Source organism: Sus scrofa, chromosome 6, assembly GCF_054392235.1.
Source record: "Sus scrofa isolate SSC_HxYL_T2T_F1_AM1 chromosome 6, Sscrofa_HxYL_maternal_Yorkshire_Landrace_v2.0, whole genome shotgun sequence".
Classification (NCBI taxonomy): Eukaryota; Metazoa; Chordata; class Mammalia; order Artiodactyla; family Suidae; genus Sus; species Sus scrofa.
In genome coordinates, this window is record NC_139388.1 from 163,823,620 (window position 1) to 163,849,882 (window position 26,263).

Consider the following 26,263-nt stretch of genomic DNA (forward strand, 5'->3'; position numbering starts at 1 on the left):
CTCAAGGTTCAATTCCCAGCCTGGCACAGTAGGTTAAGGATCCAGTATTGCTGCAGCTGTGGCTCCCTGGCCTGGGAGCTCCACATGCTTCAGGGTGGCCAAAAACAAAATGAAATTAAGAAAGCAATTCTGCAATTGCATCACAAGGGTAAAATACTTGGAAATAAATTTAACAAAAGTGTAAACTTATACCCATAATGTTAATTTATACCTGAAATTAAAGATCTACTTTAAATAAATATAAAGGATCTCCCATGTTCATGTACTAAGGATTTCAGATTGGGTTTTTTTCTTTTTAGGGTTGAATCCTTGGCCTATGGAAGTTCCCAGGCTAGGGATAGAATTGGAGTTGCAGCTTCTAGTCTACGCCACAGCAACAGCAACGCCAGATCCAAGCTTCATCTGTGACCTACACCACAGCTAACAGCAACACTGGATCCTTAATCCACTGAGCAGGGCCAGGGATCAAACCCACATCCTCCTGGGTACCAATTGGGTTCATTAGCACTGAGCCACTGAACTCTAGATTTCAGATTGCTATGGTGGCAAAATATTGGTGAACATAATTAACGACAATCTAAATAAATAGAAAGACACCATATTCCTGGAGCAAAAGACTTAATACTGTTAAGAGGGCAATATTCCACAAATTGATACATATTTGATGCAATTCCTATTCAAATCCCATCTGGATTCTGTGCAGAAACTGACAAGCCAATTCTAAAATTCATATGGAACCAGAGGGACACAGAATAACCAAAAAAAATCCTGAAAAAGATGAACAAAGAAGATTCACACTCTCCGATTTCAAAACTTACTACAAAGCAATGATAATCAAGATACTTGGTACTGACATAAGGACAGACACATATTGGTCAATGGAATAGAATTCAGAGTATTAAGAAAAAAAAACAAACATGCATCTATGGTCAACTGATTTTCAACAGAATGCCAAGACCATTCAACAGGAAAAGTATAGTCTTTTCGACAAATAGTGCTGGGACAACTGTATAATCACATGCAAAATAATGAAGCCGGTCCCTTACATGTCATGCCAAAAATTAACTCAAAGTGGAACAAACTACTACATAGAAGAATGAAAACAAGAGTGCCCATCGTGGCACAGCAGAAACGAATCCGACTAGGAACCATGAGGTTGCAGGTTTGATCTCTGGCCTTGCTCAGTGGCTTGAGGATCCAGCATTGCCGTGAGCTGTGGTGTAGGTCGCACGCAGATGCGGCTCAGATCTGGCGTTGCTATGGCTGGGGTGTAGGCCAGTGGTTCTATCTCCAACTGGACCCCTAGCCTGGGAACCTCTATATGCCACAGGTGCAGCCCTAAAAAGCCAAAAAAAAAAAGAATGAAAACAATGAAACTCTTAGAAGAAAATATACGTGTAAAATCCTTAGGACTTGGAAATGGATTCTTAGATATTACACCAAAAGCCTAAGTAACAAAAGATAGACTGGACTTCAACAAAATTAAAAACTTACTATGAGTTCCCACTATGGCATAACTGGATCAACAGAATCTCTGGAGCGCTGGGACACAGACAGGTTCAATCTGTGGCCCAGCACAGTGGGTTAAGGATCCAGCATTGCTGCAGCTGTGGTGCAGGCTGCAACTGTGGCCAGGATCTGATCCCTGGCGAGAGAACTACATATCCCTCTGCGTGGCAAAAAAGAAAACAAACGAACAAACAAACTTTTATGAATCAAAAGACACTGTCAATAGGAGTTCCCGTGTGGCTCAGTGGAAACGAAATCTACTATCCATGAGGATGCAGGTTCAAACCCCCTTGCCTCGATCCGTGAGTCGCAGACCTGGCATTGCTGTGGCTGTGGCGTAGGCCAGCAGATGTAGCTCTGATTTGACCCCTACCCTGGGAACTTCCATATGCTGAGGGTACGGCCCCAAAAAGACAAAAAAAAAAAAAAAAGGTATTATCAACAAGACGAAAAGACAATCTAGAATGGGAAAAAATAAGCCAGTAACTGATGAAGGACTTATATCTATATCTCACAACTCAATAATAAGACCAATAACCTAACAAGAAATAGGCAAAAGATCTGAATATAGACTTCTCCAAAGAGGATAAACAACAAAGTTTTTTATATACCTCTTTGAAAGCTCTACACTACGATGGCAGGTAAAGGAAAAAATTTTAAAGGCTCATATTCACAATGAAAAGAATGGGAGATCATGGAGGTCCCTGGTGGTTTAGCAGGTTGAGGATCCAGCACTGTCACTGCTGTGGCTCAGGGAGGTGTTGTGCCTGGGTTTTATACCTGGCCTGAGAATTTCTGCATGCAGTGGGTACCGCCCCCCCGCACCCCCTAAAAATGAGGAGCTCACATCACGGCACAGCGGAAACGAAGCCAACTAGGAACCAGGAGGTTGTGGGTTCGATCCCTGGCCTTGTTCAGTGGGTTAAGGATCCAGTGTTGCTGTGAGCTGTGGTGTAGGTCACAGACTCAGCTTGGATCCTGGGAACCTCCATATGCCCCAGTGGGGCCCTAAAAAGAAAAAAAAAAAAAAAAAAAGAGAGAGAGAGAGAGATGAGACTGAAGCAACAGTATTTCAGAAGGTGGAAAGCAGATGAGTGATAACTTAGTTCTCCATCATCTTCACTCTGCTGGGCAAACAAGAGCAGGGCAGTCCTAGAAGCAAGACAATTTCCATCAAGAGATCTGAGAAAGATCTTGAGAATCACACATTAAATGGGAATGACTTCTATATTTCTCACCAAGGTTGTTCTGAGAAAGAAGCAAAACAAGAATTACATGTGAAGGTGCTTTTCAAAAGTGCTGTGAGAGTACACAGGTTTACCTTGCCAGGTCATTACCCCAACCAATCGGTCAGCTAATTCCTGAGGGAAACTCCAGTGTTCCGGAAGGCAAAGTGTTCCATCAGGTCTTTCAGAACACAATTTCTCCAGGTTAGCAACCAGGACATTCAGGCAGATGTTGACCAAAGAGTAGGGAGATGCCTCCTCCTAGCAAACAAACCCCCAAAATACTTTGTTAGAATGCATTTAGTGTTGCTGGAACAAATTACAACAAAATTGGTGGCTAAAAAACAATAGAAATGTATTCTCTCATGGTTCTGGAGGACCCAAGTCCAAAAATCAAGGTCTGAGCAGGGCCATTCTCCCCCTGAATTCTAGATTATTATCTCCATGTGCAACTTCTCTTTAAGCCACAATATTAGATAACCAGTTGCCTTCCTGACATATCTACTCGTCACAAATATCTCAAACTCACCACGTACAGAACTGAACTTCCCCAGTCTTCCTACTCAGTAAACAGAATCACAGCGATTCAGCTGCTCAATCTTTACTGACATTTCCTTAGCCTTAATCAACACCCCCCACTAAGCACACACCCGACACACTAGCAAATCCTACTGGTTCTACCTGTGCTGGACACCGTCCATTTGCCTTCCTACCTCCCACCAGACCCATGCCTTAGTCTTCTCCACTTTGCTCTCTACTCCTGAGGTGACTTCTGTGCAGCCTATGAATGGATTCCCTTGCCTTCTGGTTGTCAGTTGGTTTCCTTTTTTGGGGGGAGTGGTTTTAGGGCGCACCGAGGCATATGAGGTTCCCAGGCTAGGGGTTGAATCGGAGCTACGGCTGCTGGTCTACACCACAGCTCACAGCAACGCCAGATCCTTAACCCACTGACCAAGGCCAGGGATTGAACCCACAACCTCATGGTTCCTAGTCGGATTCTTTTCTACTGGGGCACAACAGGAACTCCCTGGTTGTCAGTTTGTTTCTGACAACATGAAACCCTCAAAAGTTGGAACATATATTAGTGTTGCTATAACAAAGTACCACTACATTGGTGTCTAAAAACAAGAGAAACTTATTCTCTCACAGTCCTTAAGAAGAGAATTCCAAAAATCAAGGTATGAATGAGCAGGGCCCTTCTCCCTCTAAAGGCTCTAGTGAAGAATCCTTATTTTATTAGCTTCTAGGGGCTACTGGCTTTACTTGGTTTGTGACAGCATAACTCTAATCTTCAAGTGGGTTTCCTCCCCATATCTCTAGGTTTCAAATCTGTGCCCCATTATCTTATAGATACCATAAGCCACTGGATTTAGAGGCCACCCTAAAATTGAGGACAGACCAGATGATTTCATCAACATCCTCAACTTAATTACATTTGCAAAGACACTATCTACAAATACAGATAGGTCAAATTCACAGGTTCCAAGGGTTAAGACTTGGACATATGTTTTTTTGGGGGGGTACAACCCACTAGAGGTATTTCTCTAGTTCCTTCTATTTTAAGGTACACCTTGGGCTGGCTATGTCATCCAAATCAGTCCTGTAAATTTTTGCATTCTTCCAAAATTCTTATGTTGAAATCAACCTTTACCTTGATGGTGTTGGGAGAGAGGACTCCTTATGAAGTGATTAGATTATGATGGTGAAGCCCTCATGAATGGAATTATTAGTGTCTAAGATAGACCTCTAAGAGCTCCCTTGTCATGTCTGCCATACAGAACACAGCAAAAAGATGTCTATGAACCAGGAAGTGGGCTCTCACCAGACACCAAATTCTGCCAGTACCTTGATCTTAAACTTCCTATCTTTCAGAACTGTGATAAATAAATTTCTGTTGTATTTTTGTTACTGCAGCCCAGATGAACCAAAATATTCCTTCTGGGGGGTCCTCTGGGCCTAGGAGTATCAATAGCTGCTGTTACTGGACATGTAGTAGTACATCGTTGTGGTTTTCCAAAGATCTCCTTCATCTTTGAAAGTAGTCCCTTAACTGAACTCTCATTAGGGAGTCCCTATGTGGCTAAGCGAGTTAAGGTTCTGGCATTGTCACTGCAGTGGCTCAAGTTACTGCTGTAGCAGGGGTTCAATTCCTGGCCTGAGAACTTCTACATGCTTGGGGAGGGGAGACAGAAAAAAATCGCACCTCGTTAAATTATCCCTCTTCTGAATGGGTCATTTGTTTCCTGCTATATGACTGTTAAACCTCTCAAATAAATTTCTAGTCCATCCCTTTCTTTCTAGTTCCACTACCGATTTCCTTTTTTTTTTTTTGCCTTTTCTAGAGCCGCTCCTGTGGCATACGGAGGTACCCAAGCTAGGGGTCCAACAGGAGCTACAGCTGCCAGCCTACACCAGATCCACAGCAACGCGGGATCCGAGCCGCGTCTGCAACCTACACCACAGCTCATGGCAACGCCAGATCCTTAACCCACTGAGCAAGGGCAGGGATCGAACCCGAGTCCTCATGGGTGCTAGTCAGATTCCTGAGCCACAGCAGGAACTCCCTCCACCTACAATTTCTAATCCAAGTCACTATCACAGCCAGGATACCAAAAACCTTCAAATTAGTTTCTCTACTTCCATTCCTAATCCTTTTCCAATCCATCTCTACCCAGAGTTTAGATCCCAGAGTTTAGATCATTTCTATAATATAAACAGGGAGTTCTCTTGGTTCGGCAGTTTAAGGACCCGGCGTTGTCACCAAAAAAAAACCATATATATATATATATAGATATAGATATAGATATAGATTTATATAAACATTATCAACCAACTTGATCTAACATTTATAGAATAGTATACCCAACTGTAGAATACATATTCCTTTCAAATGCACATGAACATGCACCAAGACAGATCATAACTGAGCCATACAACAAATCTCAATAAATATAAATGGATTTACATCACAGTACATTCCCGAAAAACGTCATTGCATTTGCATCTGAAGTCAATTAAGGAGTTCCTGCTGTGGTACAACAGGAGGGGCAGCATCTCTGCAGTGCCAAAACACAGGTTTGATCCCCTGCCTAGCACAGTGGGTTAAAGGATCCAGCAGTGTAGCAGCTGTCGCAGCTGCAGCTCAGATCAGATCCCTGGCCCAGGATGGCAGAAAAGAAAAAAAACAAAAAACAAAAAACAAGGAAGAAGAAGAAAAAAAATCAACTAAACAAAAAGATGTAGAATATCTCAAAACGTTTGGGAATTAGACAGTACACTTTTAATATCCCATGGGTCAAAGAAGAAATCATTATGGGGGACTTCCCATTGTGGCTCAGCAGAAACAAATCTGACTAGCATCCATGAGGATGCAGGTTCGATCCCTAGCCTCAATCAGTGGGTTAAGGATCCTGCGTCGCCGTGAGGTGTGATGTAGGTCGCAGACGCACGGCTAGGATCTGGTGTTACTGCAGCGTAAGCTGGCAGCTGTAGCTCTGATTAGCCCCCTAGCCTGGGAACCTCCATATGCCCCAGTTGCGGCCCTAAAAAGCCAGGGGGAAAAAAAAAAAAAACCTGAGTTCAAAAGAAAAAAAAAAGTGAGTCCAAAAGGAATACAGACTAACTAGATCTCTTCAGGTTAGATCTCCTGCAGGTCAACCTTACTATGTAAACTTCAATCTCAATCAGAATATTTTTCCCCCCGGTACTGATTGAGGGTTGAACATTCACTAGATTTCAGGTTCTAAGAGGGGTGGAGAATATGGAGCCTGACCTCAGAACAACTGATGCCAAGTTCAAGATCATGAACAAGTCTACAGACTTTCAGGGTTCTCAATTTCCCGACACACAAGTAAAATGGAGAATATCAATGCCTACAAAAAGAGCCAAGAGATTACTTTAGAAATGGGATACTTGACATCCAGTAGGTGCCAAATACACACTCTTTTGGTTTGTATTTTGCTCAGAGTTTAGTTTAACAGGCATTCCTAGAAGGAACACATGGAATTTAAGGAATTTCGGTCTTCGGTGTTTCGGTCCCCGCCACCGGGCTCAGAATATCTTCCTGTTAACGATCCCAGGGCCGCTACGTCACAGCCTCTGGGGAGCAACACGTCCCCTAAGCACGCAGAACAGTCGAGATGTGAGGCATTTGTGTTCATCGTGACGGTCTACAACCGGCCAAGCCTAAAGCCAGGCGTAGCACTTACGTCTAAACTTACAACGCCCTGCAAACAGCTGCCGCCCTCGTCAGGCACAGGTGAGAATGGGAGACCCTGGGGGAAGCAGACTTGCCCAAGGTCACGCGAGGGCAGGACCTCTCCCGCCCCACTTCCCCTCAGGTCAGCTCGCTCGGCCCTGAGACTGGGACGCCCCGGGCAGAAAACTCCTCTCCGGCGTGCACTTCCCCGGCGACAAGGGCCCAGCAGGGGCTCAGCCTCTCCAGGCTTTACTCCCGCGTAGGTCAGACCAGCCAACCACTGCCTCCACACAGACCCGACGACTCGCCGCGCTCGCGGGGGACAGCCAGCGCTCCCGGCCGGGGTTCGCGTCCCTGCCCTGGACCCCGGCCCCGGGTGCTCACCTGCACCACGCTGCAACCTAGGGCATCCTTCTGAGCGTCGGGAGGGACGATGGTCCGGGGCGACAGGCCCGGATGCAAGAAATGAACCATGGCGACCCCCGCCTGCGAGGCGTCGAGGAGAGAGCGGCCGTCTAGTGGGGCCGAAATCCCGCGAGAAGTGGGTTCAACCAGCGCGGGAAAGCCGCCGGCTCCGAGGCCAGCACTCAGCGCCTTTGCTGCTACGTCTGGGCCGCCAGGCATTTAAAACGCCCGGCGTGGCGACGCACACTCGTCCGCCGCAGACCCCGCCCCCAAGGGCGGCCCTCCCCACCCCCACCGAGGCCGGCCCCTACTCCACCCCATCAGGGCCCAGCCGGCCACCTTCCGCCACCTTCCCGCCCCAGAGACCCGCGTTAGGCCCACCGCTCACCCACCTCCTGCGCACCCCTCTGAGGCCGAGCCTCCCTCAGCCCGTAGAAATGGGTGCACATTCCTGCGGCCCCGTCAAAGGGGTACCCACGGACCAGCTAGACGGAGCTTGGAAATTGTTGGGAAAGATGGTAGTTGTTTCCCCAGGAGCCTTGATTTGAGGATCCACCCTCCTGAAATCCCTTGAAACTGAAGTGCCTTAGATAAAATGGTGTAGTATTTGCATATAACCTCTGCGCGTCCTCCGCTACGCTTTAAATCACCTCTACATTGCTTATACTACCTAATACAATGTAAATGCCAGGTAAATAGTTGCCGGCGCTGGCAAATTCAAGTTTTGCTTTTTGAAACTTTCTGGAATTTTTTCCCAAATGTTATCTGTAGAGGTATTCGTGGTTCAGTGGTAGAATTCTCGCCCCTTCCCTGAATGTTTTCCATAAAGTTTGAATCCAGGGATGTAGAATCTATGGATACGGAGTTCTGATTGTATACATTTTTAATACTTTAAGAAATATTTTTAGGGAGTTCGCCTCGTGTCGCAGTGGTTAAGGAATCCGACTAGGAACCATGAGGTTGTCGGTTCGATCCCTGCCCTTGCTCAGTGGGTTACAGGGCTACGGATCCGGTGTTGCCGTGAGCTGTGGTGTAGGTCGCAGACGCGGCTCGGATCCCGCGTTGCTGTGGCTCTGGCGTAGGCCGGAGGCTACAACTCCGATTCGACCCCTAGCCTGGGAACCTCCATGTGCTGAGGGTGCGGCCCAAGAAATCGCAAAAAGACAAAAAACAAACAAACAAACAAAACCTTTAAGAAATATTTTTTAAAAGACTTTTCTCCTAGAAATCTGGCATCATCACCTCTCTTATATCAGGCATCTCTGTTTCATCTACTACTGATACTTGAATCAAGTATCAAAAGCACTTTTGACCTATTAAGTACACTAAATGAACTACTCAGCTTTTTTGTGACCTAAAAAGTAAGAGAAAGTAGTCGTCGTCGACCGTCTTCCACCATCCCCCGTCCTGGCACAGCAGAAAAGAATCCGACTAGGACCCATGAGATTGAGGGTTCGATCCCTGGCCTCACTCAGTGGGTTAAGGATCCAGCGTTGCCGTGAGCTGTGGTGTAGACTCGGCTGGGATCTGGCATTGCTGTGGCTGTGGCATAGGCCGGAGGCTACAGCTCCAATTAGACCCCTAGCCTGAGAACCCCCATATGCCTCGGGTATGGCCCTAAAAAGACCAAAAAAAAAAAGTGTCTGTACTTACTGTCTGTCTCCCATTTTTCTCTTACCATTTTCATTCACTCCTGCCATTCTACTAAGCCATTCTTATCAACTTCCAAGTTGCTGAATTCAATTGTCACTTCTCATTTCTCATCTTATTTGTTCAACAGCCTTTGACCCAAGTGATCATTTTTTCTTCCCTAAAATACTTTTTTCGTTTGGCTCCCAGGATGCACATTCTCCTCCTCCTCCCCCTGTGCCACCTTCCCTTCTTTTCTCCTCCTACCTCAATGGCTGTTTCTTCTCATCCAGTTGATTTCTCATCAACCAGAGTTCTAAATCTTTGTGTGCCCCCCAAGACTCAGTACATGTATACCTCTTCTCTATCCATTCTCTCTTGTGATTTCTTTTTTTTTGTCTTTTTTTTTTTTTTTTTTTGTCTTTTTGTCTTTCTAGGCACCCACGGCATATGGAGGTTCCCAGCCTAGGGATCTAATCGGAGCTGTTACTGCCAGCCTATGCCAGAGCCACAGCAATGCCAGGTCCAAGCCTTGTATGCAACCTACACCACAGCTCACGGCAATGCCGGATCCTTAACCCACAGAGCAAGGCCAGGGATCGAACCCGCAACCCCATGGTTCCTAGTTGGATTCATTTCCGCTGCGACACCATGGGAACTCGTCTTAATTGTGATTTCATCTAGTTTCATAATTTTAAAAGAAATCTATATGTTGATATATCCCTAGTTTATATGTCTAGCCTGAGGCTAGCTTTTGAACTTCAGATTCATACACGCAGCTGTCTATTCAACACATCCACCTGGTTATCAAAATGGCCTTAATATGTCCAAAAGTAAATCTTCCCCCAACCTACTTTTCCTGCCAGTCTGTCCTATTTCAGTATGTGGCAACTCTTTCCTTTCTGCTGCTTATGACAAAAACCTTGGAAATAATTTTAACTCCTTTTATTCTTATAACCCATGTCCTATCTGTTAGGAAATCCCGTTGACTCTTATCATCAAAATATATCCAGGGAGTTCCTGTTGTGGCGCAGTGGTTAACGAATCCGACTAGGAACCATGAGGTTGTGGGTTCGGTCCCTGCCCTTGCTCAGTGGGTTAACGATCTGGCGTTGCTGTGAGCTGTGGTAGGTTGCAGATGCGGCTGGGATCTGGCGTTGCTGTGGCTCTGGTGTAGGCCGGTGGCTACAGCTCTGATTCGACCCCTAGCCTGGGAACTTCCATATGCCGTGGGAGTGGCCCAAGAAATAGCAAAAAGACAAAAAGACAAAAAAAAAAAAAAAAAATCCAGAGGCTATGTACTACCTCTTCCACTTAGATCCAAACCCCCGTCATTACTCCCTTGGATTCTTAGACTACCCTCCTCTCTGGTTTCCCAGCTTCCACAATTGCTCCATTAAAAAAACAACACAGCAGGCTAGTGTGACATTTTAAACAATGATGTCACCCTTCTGCCCAGAACCCTCCGATAGCTTCCCATCTTATGCAGAATTTAAAAATTCTCAAGGACAGTGCTCTGCAAGGTTCTACATAAAATGTTTGTTCCGTGCTTCTCTCACCTGTTCTCTGCCCTTCTCTCCTTTGTTCTACTCCACCGGTACTGGAAGATCTGTTTTCCTCATGGGAGACTCTCATACTACTGCTTCCTTTGTGTTTTTACTCAGATGTTGCCTGATCAATAAGAACTTCCCTGTACAGGGCACGGTCAGCAGCAATCCTCGCCGCAGTCTCCACATCCTCTCCACTCATCCCTTTTGTTCTGCTTTCATACGAAACCCTCTTTGTCATGCTCTATGTTTATTTCTATTTATTTTCTGCTCCTTCCCACTAGGAAAAAAAAAAATAATAAGCCACTCGAGGGCTTGGACATTGTTATCCCCAGGCCTAAAACAGTGCCTAACTTATAGAAGATGGTTAGTAATATTTGTTTAAAAAATACATGGGAGTTCCCGTCGTGGCTCGGTGGTTAACAAATCCCACTAGGAACCATGAGGTTGCAGGTTCGATCCCTGCCCTTGCTCAGTGCGTTAAGGATCCGGCATTGCTGTGAGCTATGGTATAGGTCGCAGACCAGGCTTGGATCTGGTGTTGCTGTGGCTCTGCTGTAGGCTGGTGGCTACAGCTCCGATTAGACCCCTAGCCTGGGAACCTCCATATGCCTCAGGGGCGGCCCCAGAAAAGGCAAAAAGACCAAAAAAAAAAACCAAAAACCAAAAAAAACATGGGAGTTCCCATTGTGGCTCAGCGGTAACAAATCTGACTTTCCATGAGGATGCATGTTCAATCCCTGGCCTCACTCAGTGGGTTAAGGATAAGGCCTTGCTGTGAGCTGCTGTGTAGGTCGCAGACAAGGCTCAGATCTGGCATTGCTGTGGCTGTGGTTTAGGCCCCTAGCCTGGGGACTTCTATGTGCTCCAAGTGCAGCCCTGAAAAAAAGGAAAGAAAGGAAAAAAAAAAAGTGAACTGGCTACCTAGAAAAAAATGAATCGTAGCTGTAGAAGGAAGTTTGTCTCCAAAATCAGAGGCGAGGTAGCAGCTAACTAGGGAGGGGCAATTTTTTTTGTGGTAAGCTGTGCCTTAACTCTTTACTCCCCTAATCTCTATGCCCATCCTGTACCTATTCTTGAGTTTTCCACTTCAATTTAACAGTTTCTGAGGATTTAGTCCATGCTTCTAATTGATCAGGCTCTTTGCTTGCAATCTTTAACCCATTTACAATGAGCGCTCTACCTAAAACACACATCTGATGTTTTTCCCCAGTTTAAAACACTTCCATGGCTCCCCATTGTTCTCAGAATGAAATCCAAACTTCTTCCTATGGTTTTATTTATTGATTTATTTTTATGGTCACACCCACGGGCATAAGAAGTTCTGGAGTTCCCGTTGTGGCGCAGTGGTTAACGAATCTGACTAGGAACCATGAGGTTGCGGGTTCGATCCCTGCCCTTGCTCAGTGGGTTAACGATCCGGCATTGCCATGAGCTGTGGTGTAGGTTGCAGACGAGGCTCGGATCCTGCGTTGCTGTGGTTCTGGCGTAGGCTGGCAGCTACAGCTCCGATTGGACCCCTCGCCTGGGAACCTTCATATGCTGCAGGAGCGGCCCTAGAAATGGCAAAAAGACAAAAAAAAAAAAAAAGAAGAAGTTCTGGGGCCAGGGGTTAAATCGCAGACAATGATGGATCCCTTAACCCATTGCACCAGGCCTGGGATTGAACCCACACCTCCGTAAATACCCAAGCTGCTGTAGTTGGATTTTCAACCTCCTGTGCCACAATGGGAACTCCCTCAGTACAGTTTCAGATCGTCTTCATAATCTGATCTGGTTGCTCAAGTTTAAACCATCAGTATTTTCATTATAAAATTATATACTGAAATTGTTTCAGTTCTAGAAATGTACTTTTTTTTCTTTTTAGGACCGCACCTGCAGCATATCAAAGTTCCCAGGCTAGGGGCTGAATCAGAGCTGTAGCCGCCAGCCTATGCCACAGCCACAGCAATGCTGGATCCAAGCCGCATCTGTGACCTCCACCATAGCTCACAGCAACGCTGGATCCTTAACCCACTAAGCGAGGCCAGGGATCCTAGTCGGGTTTGTTAACTGCTGAGCCATGAAGGGAACTCCCGGAAATGTACTTTTTTTGCATATTCCTTGTTGTTTCCTCTGCCTCCCCCTGAGTAATTCCTACTAACCTTTTAGATCTCTCAGAGTTGTCACTTCCTTTAAAAAATCTCCACTGACACTTTGAAAAATAGGTAGGGGATGGTTAGTGCTGATACAGATAAATTGGGAATTTTAAAGAAATTAAACTTCTGAAATGAAATTAGAAAACCATAGTCAAGATTTCTTCAACTCATAGTTGGATTTTTTTAAGAATGTAGTAAAATTTCTTTAGCTTTGTTGCCATGAAGTATAGGGGAAGGATCATGACTCCGAAGTCAAATAAGCCTGAATTCAGATTCCATCCCCGCCTCACCTTTGGGTAGGTACTTACCAAACTTGCAGAATTTCAAAAACTAAGAGATTGTTTAACAATCCCTGTGTTATTGTTGTCTTAGATAGGATCATTTCAAAGGAAAGGATCATTTGATGCTCTGTGATTTTCAGCAAGTCTTTTGTTTCTTTCTGGGCATCAAAAACTAGCTATTAAGGCTTTGGCTTACCTCGATTTGTTTTTTGTTTTTGTCTTTTTGCCTTTCCTAGGGCTGCTCCTGTGGCATATGGAGGTTCCCAGGCTAGGGGTCTAATCGGAGCTGTAGCCGCTGGCCTACACCAGAGCCACAGCAACGCCAGATCCAAGCCTGGTCTGCGACCTACACCACAGTTCACGGCAACGCTGGATCCTTAATGCACTGAGCAAGGCCAGGGATAGAACCCACAACCTCATGGTTCCTAGTCGGATTGGATTCGTTAACCACTGCGCCATGACGGGCACTCCCTGGTTTATTTCTTCTATTGTAATGATCAGCAGTACAAAGTGTCAACAGCCCTAAAGACAATGTTGCCTCTCCTTAGAAAGGGGTAGCCTAGGAGTTCCCATTGTAGCCAGAGTTGCCACAAGCTGGGGTGAAGATCCCAGATGCACCTCGGATCTGGTGTTGCTGTGGCTGTGGCGTAGGCCAGCAGCTGCAGCTCCGATTCGACCCCTACCCTGGGAACTTCCATATGCCTCGGGTGTGGCTGGAAAAAGAAAAAAAGAAAAGGACAGAGATTTCCCTCCTGACTAGGCTCCTTCTTCACTAACTTAATTAGTAAAAGGTAACGCACTGGGAGAGTGAACAACGATTACTGAATGCTCAGGGTTTCTGCCATTCACCTCCTCCTCTCAATTTGAGGAGTTATGCAGTTTCTCAGACCTGTTCATTGGACTCTTATCATGCAGATTAAGAATGGGGAATAGGAGATGGAAAGATAATCTGGAGGAAAAGAAGAATTTAAATTTAGCCCAGAGAGACTGGGTCAATCTACATAATAAAAACTGTGAGAAAGAGTGGGGGACGGGGAAGAAAGAAGGAAGGTTTAATTTTTTCTTTTTGAAAATTGGCTAGAGACAACACAGTTCAACAACTTGTTTGGTTAAATATCAGCCAAAAGTATTTATCTTCCTCAGCATGTATGGTTTATAGTAATACCATGTTCGTATTAAGTAAATTATTGGAGAGACAATAAAAAGAAATGTTGGGAGTTCCCCTTGTGGCTTAGCAGTAATGAGCCCATGAGGATGCGGGTTTAATCCCTGGCCTCGATCAGTGGGTTAAGGGTCCGGCACTGCCAAGAGCTGTGATGTTGGTCGCAGACGCGGCTCAGATTCCTCACTGCTGTGGCTGTACGTAGGCCAGCAGCTGCAGCTCCGATTTGACCCCACCCTGTGAACTTCCATATGCTTCGGGTGCGCCCTAAAAAGACAAAAAAAAAAAAAAAAAAAAAAAAAAAAAAAGGCGAGAAATGCCAATAATTATTTTAAAAATTATAATAAAACTATTTTTAAAACCCCTATCACATCTAATCTTGAGAGGGATGGAGTAGACACAGGTATTTTTAGAAGTCTCAATAAAGGATCGCAGATAAGGAGGGAAACTTACGGGACATTGGGAGATCCCTGTAAGTAAATAAATTGCTCAAAAAAGCCATTAGAGGAGCGTTGAGAATGGACTCAGGTTGTTGGGTGGGGGATGGGATGAGGCCTGCATTCATATTCAGACCGAGGGCGAGAGTTTGAGGACCAGCCTTATGCGGATTTGAATACACACCTTACCTGATACTAAGGAGGATCTACTACTCCCGGAAAGGAAGAGGCAGGATAATAACTGTATCCCACGGATCCTCGGGGCAGAGCTTTCGTGCCTGCCCGCTTGCATCTTTCCCAAGCGTCCTATCCAAATAAATCTATTTCTTGCCTATCACTTTGTCTCTCGCTGAATTCCTTCTGCGCAGAGACCTGAAGAACCTGAACCTCAGTGAGTCCAGACACAGGGTGAGTGACTCTAATTTAAAACCTTGGGTTCCAGGAGTTCCCATCGTGGCGCAGTGGTTAACGAATCCGACTAGGAACCATGAGGTTGCGGGTTCGGTCCCTGCCCTTGCTCAGTGGGTTAACGATCCGGCGTTGCCGTGAGCTGTGGTGTAGGTTGCAGACAAGGCTCGGACCCTGCGTTGCTGTGGCTCTGGTGTAGGCTGGTGGCTACAGCTCCGATTGGACCCCTAGCCTGGGAACCTCCATATGCCACGGGAGTGGCCCAAGAAATAGCAAAAAGACCAAATAAATAAATAAATAAATAAAACCTTGGGTTCCAGTCTCAATCTGGGTTTAGGATGGGTTCAAGTCCTGTTCTGGCTAGGGTTCAGGACATTAATACCATCAGTTTCAATCTCATGTTTGTGTATTGGTGAAGCAGTAGCATTTGTAGTGACTATTCATTAGCAATTAATTCCATAGAATTTAAACACTAATGCTGCCCTATGCCTTCCTCAAGGGCAGTCAGTCTCCACTTCTCTGACCATTGGGTGCACATTCTTTTCTGTACCCTTCGATGCTTAATCAATCATGTACTGCCTTAGGCTAAGCAATCTCGTGCTTTTATGCAATAAGAGGGGGAGAGGAGACCCACTGGATTGTGAATTTGGAAATAAGAATGGTAGTGCGGAGTCTCTCACTGATTGCTGTGTAATTTGGGCAAGGTCATTTTACCTAAGACTTGGTTTCTTCAACCATCAAATGAGGTTTCTGAAACTAAAGTCACGAGGGATACTTCCTGGCTGTGGGTTTCTTATACTTTGAACAAGTTTTCTCACGCCAGGAGTCCCCCTCCCCACTGACCCCCAGTAAGGAATGTGGTGCTGCCCCAGTAACCTGAGAGAATTGGGGAGGGGCCAGTAGGAGGGAGGAGAGGATCAACATCCCAGAATCCTTGGCGCTGGGATCCATCTTAAGAGATGCACCTGCCACCAAGAAGGACCTGGAGCCAGACCAAATATGGGCCAAGCAAGGTGAATGGCCAGAGACAAACCAGAAACTAAGCCCATTACCACAAAACCTGAGACTGTGAGCCAAATGGCAGAGCAGTTCTGGGTTCCTTTAGCTTGCTGTTCTCTACCTCTGAGCCCCTTCCCAGGAAAGGCTTTTGTTTTGTCATCATGTGTGTCTCCTTAGACAATTCCCACTTTGTTTTAAATTAAAAAAATTTTTTTGACCCAGCTGCATATACGTGTGTGTATGCATGTGTGTGTTTTATTATATAAAATATATAATAATATATAATATTATTAAATTTTTTTGCCTTTTTAGGGCTGCGCCTGCGGCACATGGAGGTTCCCAGGCTAGGGGTCCAGTCCGAGATACAGCTGCTGGCCTACACCTCAGCCACAGCAATGCCAGATCCGAGCCGTGGCTGCGACCTACACCACAGCTTACCGCAATGCCAGATCCTTAACCTGCTGAGCGAGGCCAGGGATCGAACCCCTCAACCTCATGCTTCCTAGTTGGATTCGTTTCCACTGCACCATGACGGGAATTCCACATGTATATATTCTTTTTTCTCACATCATCATGCTCCATCACAAGTGACCATAGTTCCCAGTGGTACACAGCAGGATCTCATTGCTCATCCATTCCAAAGGCAATAGCTTGCATCTATTAACCCCAAATTCCAGTTCATCCCACTCCCTCCCCCTCCCCCTTGGCAACCACAAGTTTGTTCTCCATGTCCATGATGTTTTTTTCATTTGTACTGTATATTAGAGTCCAGATATAATGATATCATATGGTATTTGTCTTTCTCTCTCTGATTTACTTCATTTAGTATGAGAGTCTCTAATTCCATCTGTTTCTGCAAATGGCATTATTTTGTTCTTTTTATGGCTGAGTAGTATTCCATTGTGTATGTATACCACTTCTTCCTAATCCAATCATCCGTTGATGGACCTTTAGGTTGTTTCCAGGTCTTGGCTATTGTGAATAGTGCTGCAATGAACGCGCAGGTCCTTGCGTCTTTTTCAAGGAAAAGTTTTGTCCAGACACATGCCCAAGAGTGGGATTGCTGGGTCATATGATAGTTTTCTAAGGTAACTTTATACTGTTTTCCATAGAGGTTGTACCAATTTACATGCCCAACAGTGTAGGAGGGTTCCCTTTTCTCCACACTCTCTTCAGTTGTTAGTTGTGGACTTACTGATGGCCATTCTGACTGGTGTGAGGGAGATGGTAGCTCATAGTAGTTTTGATTTGCATTTCTGTAACAGTGACGTGGAACATTTTTTTCATGTGCTCGTTGGCCATCTGTGTATCTTCTTTGGAGAACTGTCTCTTCAGCTCTTTTGCCCAAGTTTCCATTGGGTTGTTGGCTTTTTTGCTATTGAGTTGTAGAAATCGTATATTTTACAGATTAAGCCCTTGTCAGTTGCCTCATTTGAAACTTTTCTCCCATTCTGTACGTTGTCTTTTCGCTTTTTTTTTATGGTTTCCTTTGCTGTGGACAATTCACTTCTGAGTGTTAGATTCACACCCACAACTGGGCCCTGGATGGGATACCCCTGCCTGCAGCGAACCCAGGTGTGTTCTCTAGGAGATGTTCTTGAACTGTCTGATGGGTGCCTAGTCTGGATTAGGTGTGGTCTCTGTTCCTCTATAACAACTCCTGTGGACTGGACTGTAATACAATGTTATGAATTGTCAGAAAACTTTAAGTTCACTAAAGGATTTATAAATTATACATGTTCCTGGAGTGCCCACTGTGGCACAGTGGGATCAGCAGCAGCATCTCTGCAGCACCAGGACACAGGTTTGATGCCTGGCCCAGCGTAGTGGGTTAAAGGATCTGGCATTGCTGCACAACTGTGGCTCAGGTCTGATCCCTGGTCAGGGAGCGCCATATGCTACAGAGCAGCCAAAATGTGGGGAAAAAAAAAAAAAAGCATATATATATGTTCCAATACATAAACAGTACCTAGTATAGGTATGGAACAAAATGAATTAAAGGAGTTCCTGCAAAAAAAAAAACAAACAAACTAGAAATTTATGCAATAAGACCATTGCCCTTTTTCAGAAAGCATTTGTTACAAGTGAATGACTAAGGCATCTGAATCTTTCGTTGGTTTTAAATTTTATTTTTATTTTTGTCTTTTCTAGGGCAGCTTCCGCGGCATATGGAAGTTCCCAGGCTAGGGGTCCAATCAGAGCTGCAGCTGCCGGCCTACACCACAGCCACAGCAACGCCAGATCCGAGCTTCATTTGCGACCTACACCACAGCTCACAGCAACACCAGATCCTTAACCCACTGAGCAAGGCCAGGGATCGAACCTGCAACCTCATGGTTCCTAGTCAGATTCGCTAACTACTGTGCCACAACGGGAACGCCTCTTTGGTTTTAAATTTTAAAGCAAATGTCTAAAATAAAAGTAGACGAGACACACTTTACATAAAATTTGGAACATTTATTTAGGCAAAAAAAAAAAAAATCCCCAAAACAAAAATCTGTACACACAACATTAATATCTAATATCTAAGTGATGTCCTGATTTAAAGTATAGCGTGACTCAGGTACAGGACACTCCCATTCACCCGGCCACAGTGAGACAGTGCCTTCAGTCCAGATAACTGAGAACATCTGAAATGTATACATATTACACTTTCCAATGAATTTTTCATATCCTTTGAAAAGAGTTAAACACTTCCATCAGAATTCAAGCAAAAGATAGCTTTTCTCACTCTCACAAGTCAGTGATTTGAAACTTTTATTCTTACAGATTATCTGAGAATATAAATCTTGGCATAACATCTTTCTTTTTTTTTTCTTTTTTTTTTTTGGCTGCACCCATGACATTCAGAAGTTCGCAGGCTAGGGATCAAACCCGAGCCACAGCAGTTACAATGCCAAATCCTTATCATCTAGACCATCAGGAAATTCCCACATCCTCCCATTTTTAAAGGGAAAAAATACTCTCAAGAATTTCCTGCTTTTATGAAAATGTGTCTCAGCTTTCATTAGCTAAGTAGCTTCCTTTCTAAGCTGATTAAAATAAGCTTAAAAGAACCCAATTTGAATAATTTTCCAAAAATAAGTTCAAAATTAAGCACCTATTATTAATGAACTGCATTTATGATTTCCCACACTATTGATAAATTTGGATTTTCTAAATATTCTTAATAGCCATTCTGTCTAGTTATGAAGTTAGGTTGTGCTATCCAAAAGAGCTTTGCTTCATCCAGAGAAGTGAGAAATAGCATTGATTTTCCCATAATTTACCCCAAAAAATTGGAGGAGGGGAAAAATGGGCAGAGAAAGCTCTTTCTTAGGCTACCAATCAGTTAACATAGAGTATCTTAGGTAAGATTTAGAAATCAAAGAATGCATAATTAGGAGCATACATGTCATGCAAAACCTATGAAATACTAAAAAAGATAAAGCAACTACTCAATTAAAGCACACTCAGCAAAATTTCCTATCACACTGCTATTCTCATCACTGGATGAAGGCTGGATTAGCATCATTACTTAAACAGTTCATGAATTAACACAAAATTGAAAAATGTGTCAATACAAAGAGAATGATAAAGATTAAACACCCAATATCCACACAATTATTTGAAACTGCTACAGTGGATTTGAGAGGGAAACCCTAAATTTGTAAACCTCTCCGTAAGCTGTCTCAGAACACGACTCTGAAGCCTTAGCCATATGAAGTCCCCAAATAAGTAACATACAGATGAAACTGCCCATATCGGCCAACAGTATGATACTGCCTTTAATTTACACCTTTAGCTTAATAATACTGTTTCTTCCAAGATGAAAGTTGAACAATAACTAAATAATGTAAACATACCATTAGAGGGCAGGAGAGGGGTGGGTTTCAACATATATGATACAGTAAGTTTATTTTCTTGGCTACTCATGATCTCTCTTCAACCTTGGGTACCACTGCATATTGTTCTGTTGGGGGCTGGTGTCAGGCATTTTAAAGCACTAAGCCAAAACTATGGTTCATTCATTGTTTCTGCCCAAATTTACACATATTAAAACAAATGTTTTTCATTAAAATGTGCTCCAAAAGCCTAGAAGATGGCCCAATACTATTTTTGAGCATGGCATAATTAAAAATATAGCCAAATAAAAGTAACTGATCAGAAAAAGGGCAAATTCAAAAGGTCCCACTAGCAATAGATAGATTCCTAGGCTGGATATACAGGACTGATGTTTTAAAACGTAACTTTTTGATTCTTTGGAAGTTTGCAAATGAACGACAGCATGAGATTAAATTCTTAGTAGCCTTATGAGATTCACCTCCACTCCATTCACTTAAACTGACTAGTGCCACTAAGTGGCATTTCTGTCCAGGAGTGAGGAGCAGCAATATTCAAGGTCAATTCCTGGATCTGTGGGTGTGATATGATTTTTTAAATCCTCAACTGCGTCAGAAGCGACTGAATCCTTGGCCAGAGAGTAAACTAACCCCTTATTACTACTTGATTTGTTTCTTTTCAACTGCAAAAAGAAAAAAATTTTGGAGTATAAAGACAACAGTAAAACTGACTTTTTTTTTTTTTTGCTTTTCAGGGCCACACCATGGCATATGGAGGTTCCCAGGCTAGGGGTCAAATTGGAGCTGCAGCTGCTGGTCTACACCATATTCACAGCAATGCAGGATCCGATCCACGTCTGCGACCTACACCACAGCTCATGCCAATACTGGATTCTTAACCTACTCAGGGAAGCTATGGATGGAACCTTTGTCTTCGTGGATGCTAGTCAGATTTGTTAACCACTGAAACATGACGGGAACTCCAAAACTTACTTGATAGATAGAAAGAGATGCCTGGAGTTCCCGTTGTGGCTCAGTGGTAATGAACCTGACTAGTATCCATGAGGACACAAGTTTGATCCCTGGACGTGCTCAGTGGGTTAAGGATCCAGCATTGCCATGAGCTGTGGTGTAGGCTGCCGATGGGGCTCAAGATCTTAAGTCGCTGTGGCTGTGGCATAGGCCAGCAGCTGCAGCTCTGATTTGGCCCCTAGCCTGGGAACCTCCTTATGCTGCAAATGTGGCCCTAAAAAGCAAAAAAAAAAAAATTAAAAAAAAAAAAAAAGAATGAGATGCCTTGTTTATTTTTGCTTTAATTTCAGACTCTTCTTGTTTTACCCAGTGATACCAACATGCATCATTGTAGTCTTTAGTCGATCTAAACCTTGCTGCTGCTTGTGGACTGATGTAGAGAGAATTTGCAGTAACTGAGCATACCAATGATTTGAGCAATGAGTGGTTCAACCCTAGTTGACATTGTGCTTGAAACAGCACCTCTAAGCCACTGAAGAGGTAACCTTTGAAGGCATCAAGTACTGTTACATTCTCGTGTACAAATTCAAAAGGGAGGCCTAATAGATTCTACCTGTAGAGATAGGCCAGTTATACCTTGTAATTTCAATTTATGTGTATATATGCTATCCTTTAGCCAGATTCAAAACCTTATAGACAGTTCTGTGCCATAATCAGATACACAATTTTAAGAGCCATCCCAACCTCAAAGGCACTACAATTTTTATATATTTGGGATGTGACCATATTTTGTTTTTAAGACTCAGAAGTATCTGGCCAGTACCAGGGCTCAAAGTAGGAAGTTTAAATTTAAATATATTTGAGTCTTCATCTATCAACAAGTTATTCTGAGTAATGGAGGGACCGTTTTCTATATATTTTTAGCCATTTCTGAGAACAATTTATAAAGACAAAATACCTAGGAGTAGCCTAGAAGGATCATGTACTTTTGTCTTGAATGGGATACAACAGAAACTTGAAGCCAAACTTCTCAAATAGGTTTTCCCTTACAACCACACAAACTAGGAGACCTAGAAATGGTCAACACAGCTAGTGACTTCCAAGCTACTGGGGCCATCCTATTTTCTACATTTCACCTTAGACGTTTAAAATCCAGAAAAGGGGGGAAATTTCTAAAAGACGTTTCCATTTTCTCTGAAAGAAGACTTAATCTGTGAAAATATATCTTACATCTATAAAAATCCCTTAAACAATTAAGTCAGAATTAACCCACAATTTAAGATGGTTTTTAACAATTCTAAATACCTATTTTCTTTTCATTGAAGTGTTCATTCCTGTGAAAGAGTCCCAACTAACTCTAGCATGGTTATGGTGACAGTGGTCTGAAATGTGTAGGTCAAAAATGTAATTGGCATACCAATAAGCCAGCTCCGCTTCGAAATAAAAATGCTTCCGAATAATCACCATGAAATATCATTTAAAGTATCTGCTGAAAACATTTGGACCACCTATGAAAAAAAAATGCAGTCATCTGAGATTGCAGATTAACCTTATTCACAAACTAAAATTTTAAACGGAAAATAAGTTTCTGGGTGACTTGTTGCCTCCCAACTGCCACTACTGACATATTGATGACTGGCTCTTTACTTCAATGAGCCTCTCAAAGGAAAGGCAACTGTCTAAAAAAATATTTCCTTTCATGCACTGAAACGAGAATCATATTTAACAATAGTCGAATCAATGCTTCTCGTTTATTTTTGGCAGTGAGATGCAGACAGCTTTCCCCAACCTTATGAAAACATTAAGATACGTGTATTTTGAAACCAAAGAAATTTAACTTCGCGGGGCAGAACTTACTGTTGTTAATTGCATTTTTAAGTGACCTGTCTAGTCTCTATTCCACTGAACAAAATGCCTTTGAGACACAGGGAAAAGGATGGTCAGTTTTAGCAGTTGTGAAGATGGGAATTTTAAAATTCCCATTTTCACAGCAACGTGACACAGAGTCAGACAGTTAACCTTGAACACAGAAGGCTGGAGTATTTCACACTGTGGTGCTTGGGGAAAAATTTCTAGAGAGGAACCAGCAGTCTGCGTAGGAAGCCACAGCCCGTGCTTCCAGGAGTAAATGGGAAGAACAAGCTCCTGCTCAGGGCCTCAGGAGCGGGGGCTCCAGCTTAAAAGGACGACACAAGAGCAGACCTTTTCCCACGTCCCAAACCCTAGTCTCTCTTAGTAGTTTTTCCTTTAATACATTTTCTGCCAACTATCCGGGTATCAGCCAGTGAGTAGCTTTTACAAGGCGAGAATTCAGATTTCCATTCTTTCACACGAAGAAGGACATCTTATAAAAGATACACGGAGAATAAAGGCTTTTTATACAGAAGCAGTATAAAATTTACAGTTGAAGCTGTGCCAGAAATCAGGTCAACAGCTTGTCGGAAGCTGTAGATTGACTGGAAGGGGTGTCAAGATATCAGAAAAGTCTGGCCTAAGGGTTCGTGCAAACGTCCTCATAAAACTGTAGAATTTTAAGCACAGATTAAGTTCAAACACTGAAAGATGTGGAAATTTTCCTAAAAGGCAATGATGAAGGAAGAGACCCTTCTTGCCTTATAAGTTAAAAATCACAAGACAAATCAGACAGTCACACGGGCAGTACTGTACATTGTCAATCCCAAACTGATCTTAGGACTCGTGTCATAGAAACCCCCCCAAACATCACAGAGGGTAAGATATTCCAAGTGGACCTATCACAAAAAGAATTTCTGTGACTCAATTATCGAATTATCTATGGCTATCAATTTAGTCTGGCCTGAGGCTGCTTTTTGCAGGGAGGTGGTCTTCCATGGCGAACAATGTGTTTTTCTAAGCTGTCCAGAATGGCCACTGCGATCTGCTGGACGTGGGGGTCAGTCTGTTCGTGTTCTTTGATGTTGTATAAATGCTGCAGTCCTCCTTCCTCAATCAACATGCTGCAGTACCTTGAGGCTGAAAGAAAACAGGAGAAAGAGCTTTATTTAAAACATTTAACTCATTTTTGGGTGGGATCATTTTTATTTTTTCACTTAAATTTAAGCTGTTTTGTTATAGCCCACTCGCATAAGCTAGAGCGCTGTCTCTAATGATGTTACAGCTAGACTATAAGGCCCACACATAGATCACAGATAATAAACACAACATTTTATCTCTGTGTGTGTGTAAATCATAACCATAAGACACAGGACATTTGGAAAAGAAAATTTCTTTGATCCCAAATCATGGGTAAGATAGATACTATTGGAAGTTCCCCTGCAGAGCATTGGGTCAAGGATGCAGTGTTGCTGCAGCTGTGGCACAGGTTGCAACTTCAGGTTTGATTCCTGGCCCAGAAACTTCCACATGCTCAGGTGTGGCCAAAAGAAAAAAAAAAAAAAAAAGAGTGGGTACTATTACACTTTCATGCATTTCCAATAGTTTTTGGGAAAAACAAAACTGGGGACTGTTTCCTCTAACATTATAAAACAGAAAGCATGTCAATGTACCTTTCAAGCAATATTAACTGGACATGCTAAATGGGAACCAGTAAGACTGCCCAGGTCTGTGGAGTGGCTTCCCGGCTCACGAGTACCTTCTTGTATTCCCCAGGTAGCCTGATCCTACATTGACCAATTCCATTTCACTACGGAACTCTTCTAGGCACTGCCATTCCCATTAGAGCTTCTCTGACATCATCTAAAACATAGTGGGTGGTTTTGGTTTGAAGAGCATTTTTTCTCCTTCATTCATAAGGATAACTACAGTTAGTGTCAGATTATGTCAGGTAATGTCCCCTCAAATGGAGATTCTCTGGTCCAAAGTCCCACTAGTCATCTCTGGTAGGCTCTCAGGGGCTTTTGCCACAAGCCCTGGTCTGTCCTTCACATAGGGCACAGATTCACAGAGAATCTGTCCCTCCTAGCACTTGGGGGGATCTGGGGAAGAGGGAATGGGAAAAGATGTGGGTACGACTATGTAGTTCTTCCTAAGTATAAGAAAGTATAATGACTATACTTTCTTCTTTCCCCCCATATCACATTTTAAACCTTTTGTTTTGTTTTGTTTTTAGGGCTGTACTGAGCAAGTTCCCAGGCAAGGGGTCGAATCAGAGCTGTAGCTGCTAGCCTACACCACAGCCACAGTAACAACGGATCTGAGCTGCATCTGCAGCACTGGATCCTTAACTTGCTGAGTGAGGCCAGGGATCCAACCCCCATCCTCATGGATTCTAGTCAGGTTCTTAACTCACTAAGCCACAATGGGAACTCCCCACAACATTGTTTTAACTCTCCTACCTGATACAGTGATCATAGGACTAGGCAGGGCTGCAACTACAAATGCTGAAAGCAGGGATGATTTCTAAAGAAGAAACTCTAACTATGTTATAAAATCTTTTTGTCAGAATTCCCAAGGGCCTAAGGGGCTGGGTTATGCCTTAAGGCCAACTGGCAAAACTGAGATTAACAGTGAATGTAACCACATTGCCGGGAGGTAGAAAGAACCCACTAGTTCTGTACTTACATAACCACAAAAAAAGAGCGGAGAAATCTGCTCGGCTAGTCTGGCTGCCTGTAATCTAGACCCAGCCCAGTGGCCCTTCCGAAGGTGGAAAAGTTTGGGTAAACATAAAAAGAAGGAGGAACAGTAGCTGAGGGTACAGAATAAATAAATAGGTTACACGATGAGGGAAATCCAACATGATAGTGACACATCAAAAGAAGCTCAGAGCAAGAGATGATATCATGTCTTAATTGTACCAAATGTTCAACAGCAACATATGGCTTGACCCTAAGATCACTTCTGCTTCTGGGGTCTTAAAAAAACCTAGGAGTTCCCTGGAGTTTCCATCATGGCTTAGCAGAAACGAATCTGACTAGCATCCATGAGGATACAAGTTTGATCACTGGCCTTGCTCAGTGCGTTAAGAATCCAGTGTTGCTGTGAGCTGTGGTGTAGGTGAAAGATGAGGCTCAGATCCGGTGTTGCTGTGGCTGTGCTGTAGGCCAGTGGCTAAAGCTCCGATTTGACCCCTAGCCTGGGAACCTCCATATGTCGCAGGTGTGGCCCTAGGGAAAAAAAAAAAAACAACAACAACTAGGAGTTCCTGTTGTGGCTCAATGTGTTAAAAACCTGACTAGTATCCATGAGGATTCAGGTTTGATCCCTGGCCTCGCTCAGTGGGTTAAGGATCTGGCATTGCCACAAACTGTAGTGTAGGTCACTAACACAGCTCAGATCTCTTTTGTTATAAAAGATCTGTCATTTTAGACCAGAAGGTATAAGAACCGTATTTAGCCTTTGACCCTGATTCCTAGCATAGTACTCCTCAAACCCTCATAATTTCCTGAGTGATAGGGGGTGACTTTTGTCATTCATAAGGATCCCCTTTTGACACATGATAATGAGGTGACAGAGTGGGACCCCTATATAGCCTCAAGGTAGGACTGGTCACCAGAAAGACCAAAAGATTAGAGGGTTGGAACTTTCCACCCCAAAGTGGGAAGGGTGCAGCT

General features: G+C 43.7%; 2 protein-coding genes across 8 annotated transcripts in view; both read right to left on the reverse strand.

Annotated features, from left to right (window-relative positions):
- Window positions 1–7,446, reverse strand: part of ZYG11A (zyg-11 family member A, cell cycle regulator) — a 48,188-nt gene extending 40,742 nt beyond the window's left edge. The window contains exons 1-2 of the mRNA XM_021096615.2: window positions 7,318–7,446; window positions 2,831–2,996 (exon numbers count right to left, since the gene is read on the reverse strand). Coding sequence (XP_020952274.2) covers window positions 2,831–2,996; window positions 7,318–7,407 — 256 coding nt within the window. The 5' untranslated portion in view covers window positions 7,408–7,446. The remainder of the gene's footprint in view (window positions 1–2,830; window positions 2,997–7,317) is intronic.
- A 10,929-nt stretch (window positions 7,447–18,375) lies between these two features.
- The window catches only part of ZYG11B (zyg-11 family member B, cell cycle regulator), a 72,694-nt gene continuing 64,806 nt past the window's right edge, over window positions 18,376–26,263 (reverse strand). For 2 of the 7 annotated variants that reach the window (XM_021096631.2, XM_084965070.1), the window contains exon 14: window positions 18,376–23,723. In XM_021096631.2, the coding sequence (XP_020952290.1) occupies window positions 23,533–23,723 (191 nt within the window). In that variant the 3' untranslated portion in view covers window positions 18,376–23,532. The remainder of the gene's footprint in view (window positions 23,724–26,263) is intronic. The other 5 variants (XR_014808279.1, XR_014808278.1, XR_014808277.1 and 2 more) reach the window with 5 other exon arrangements.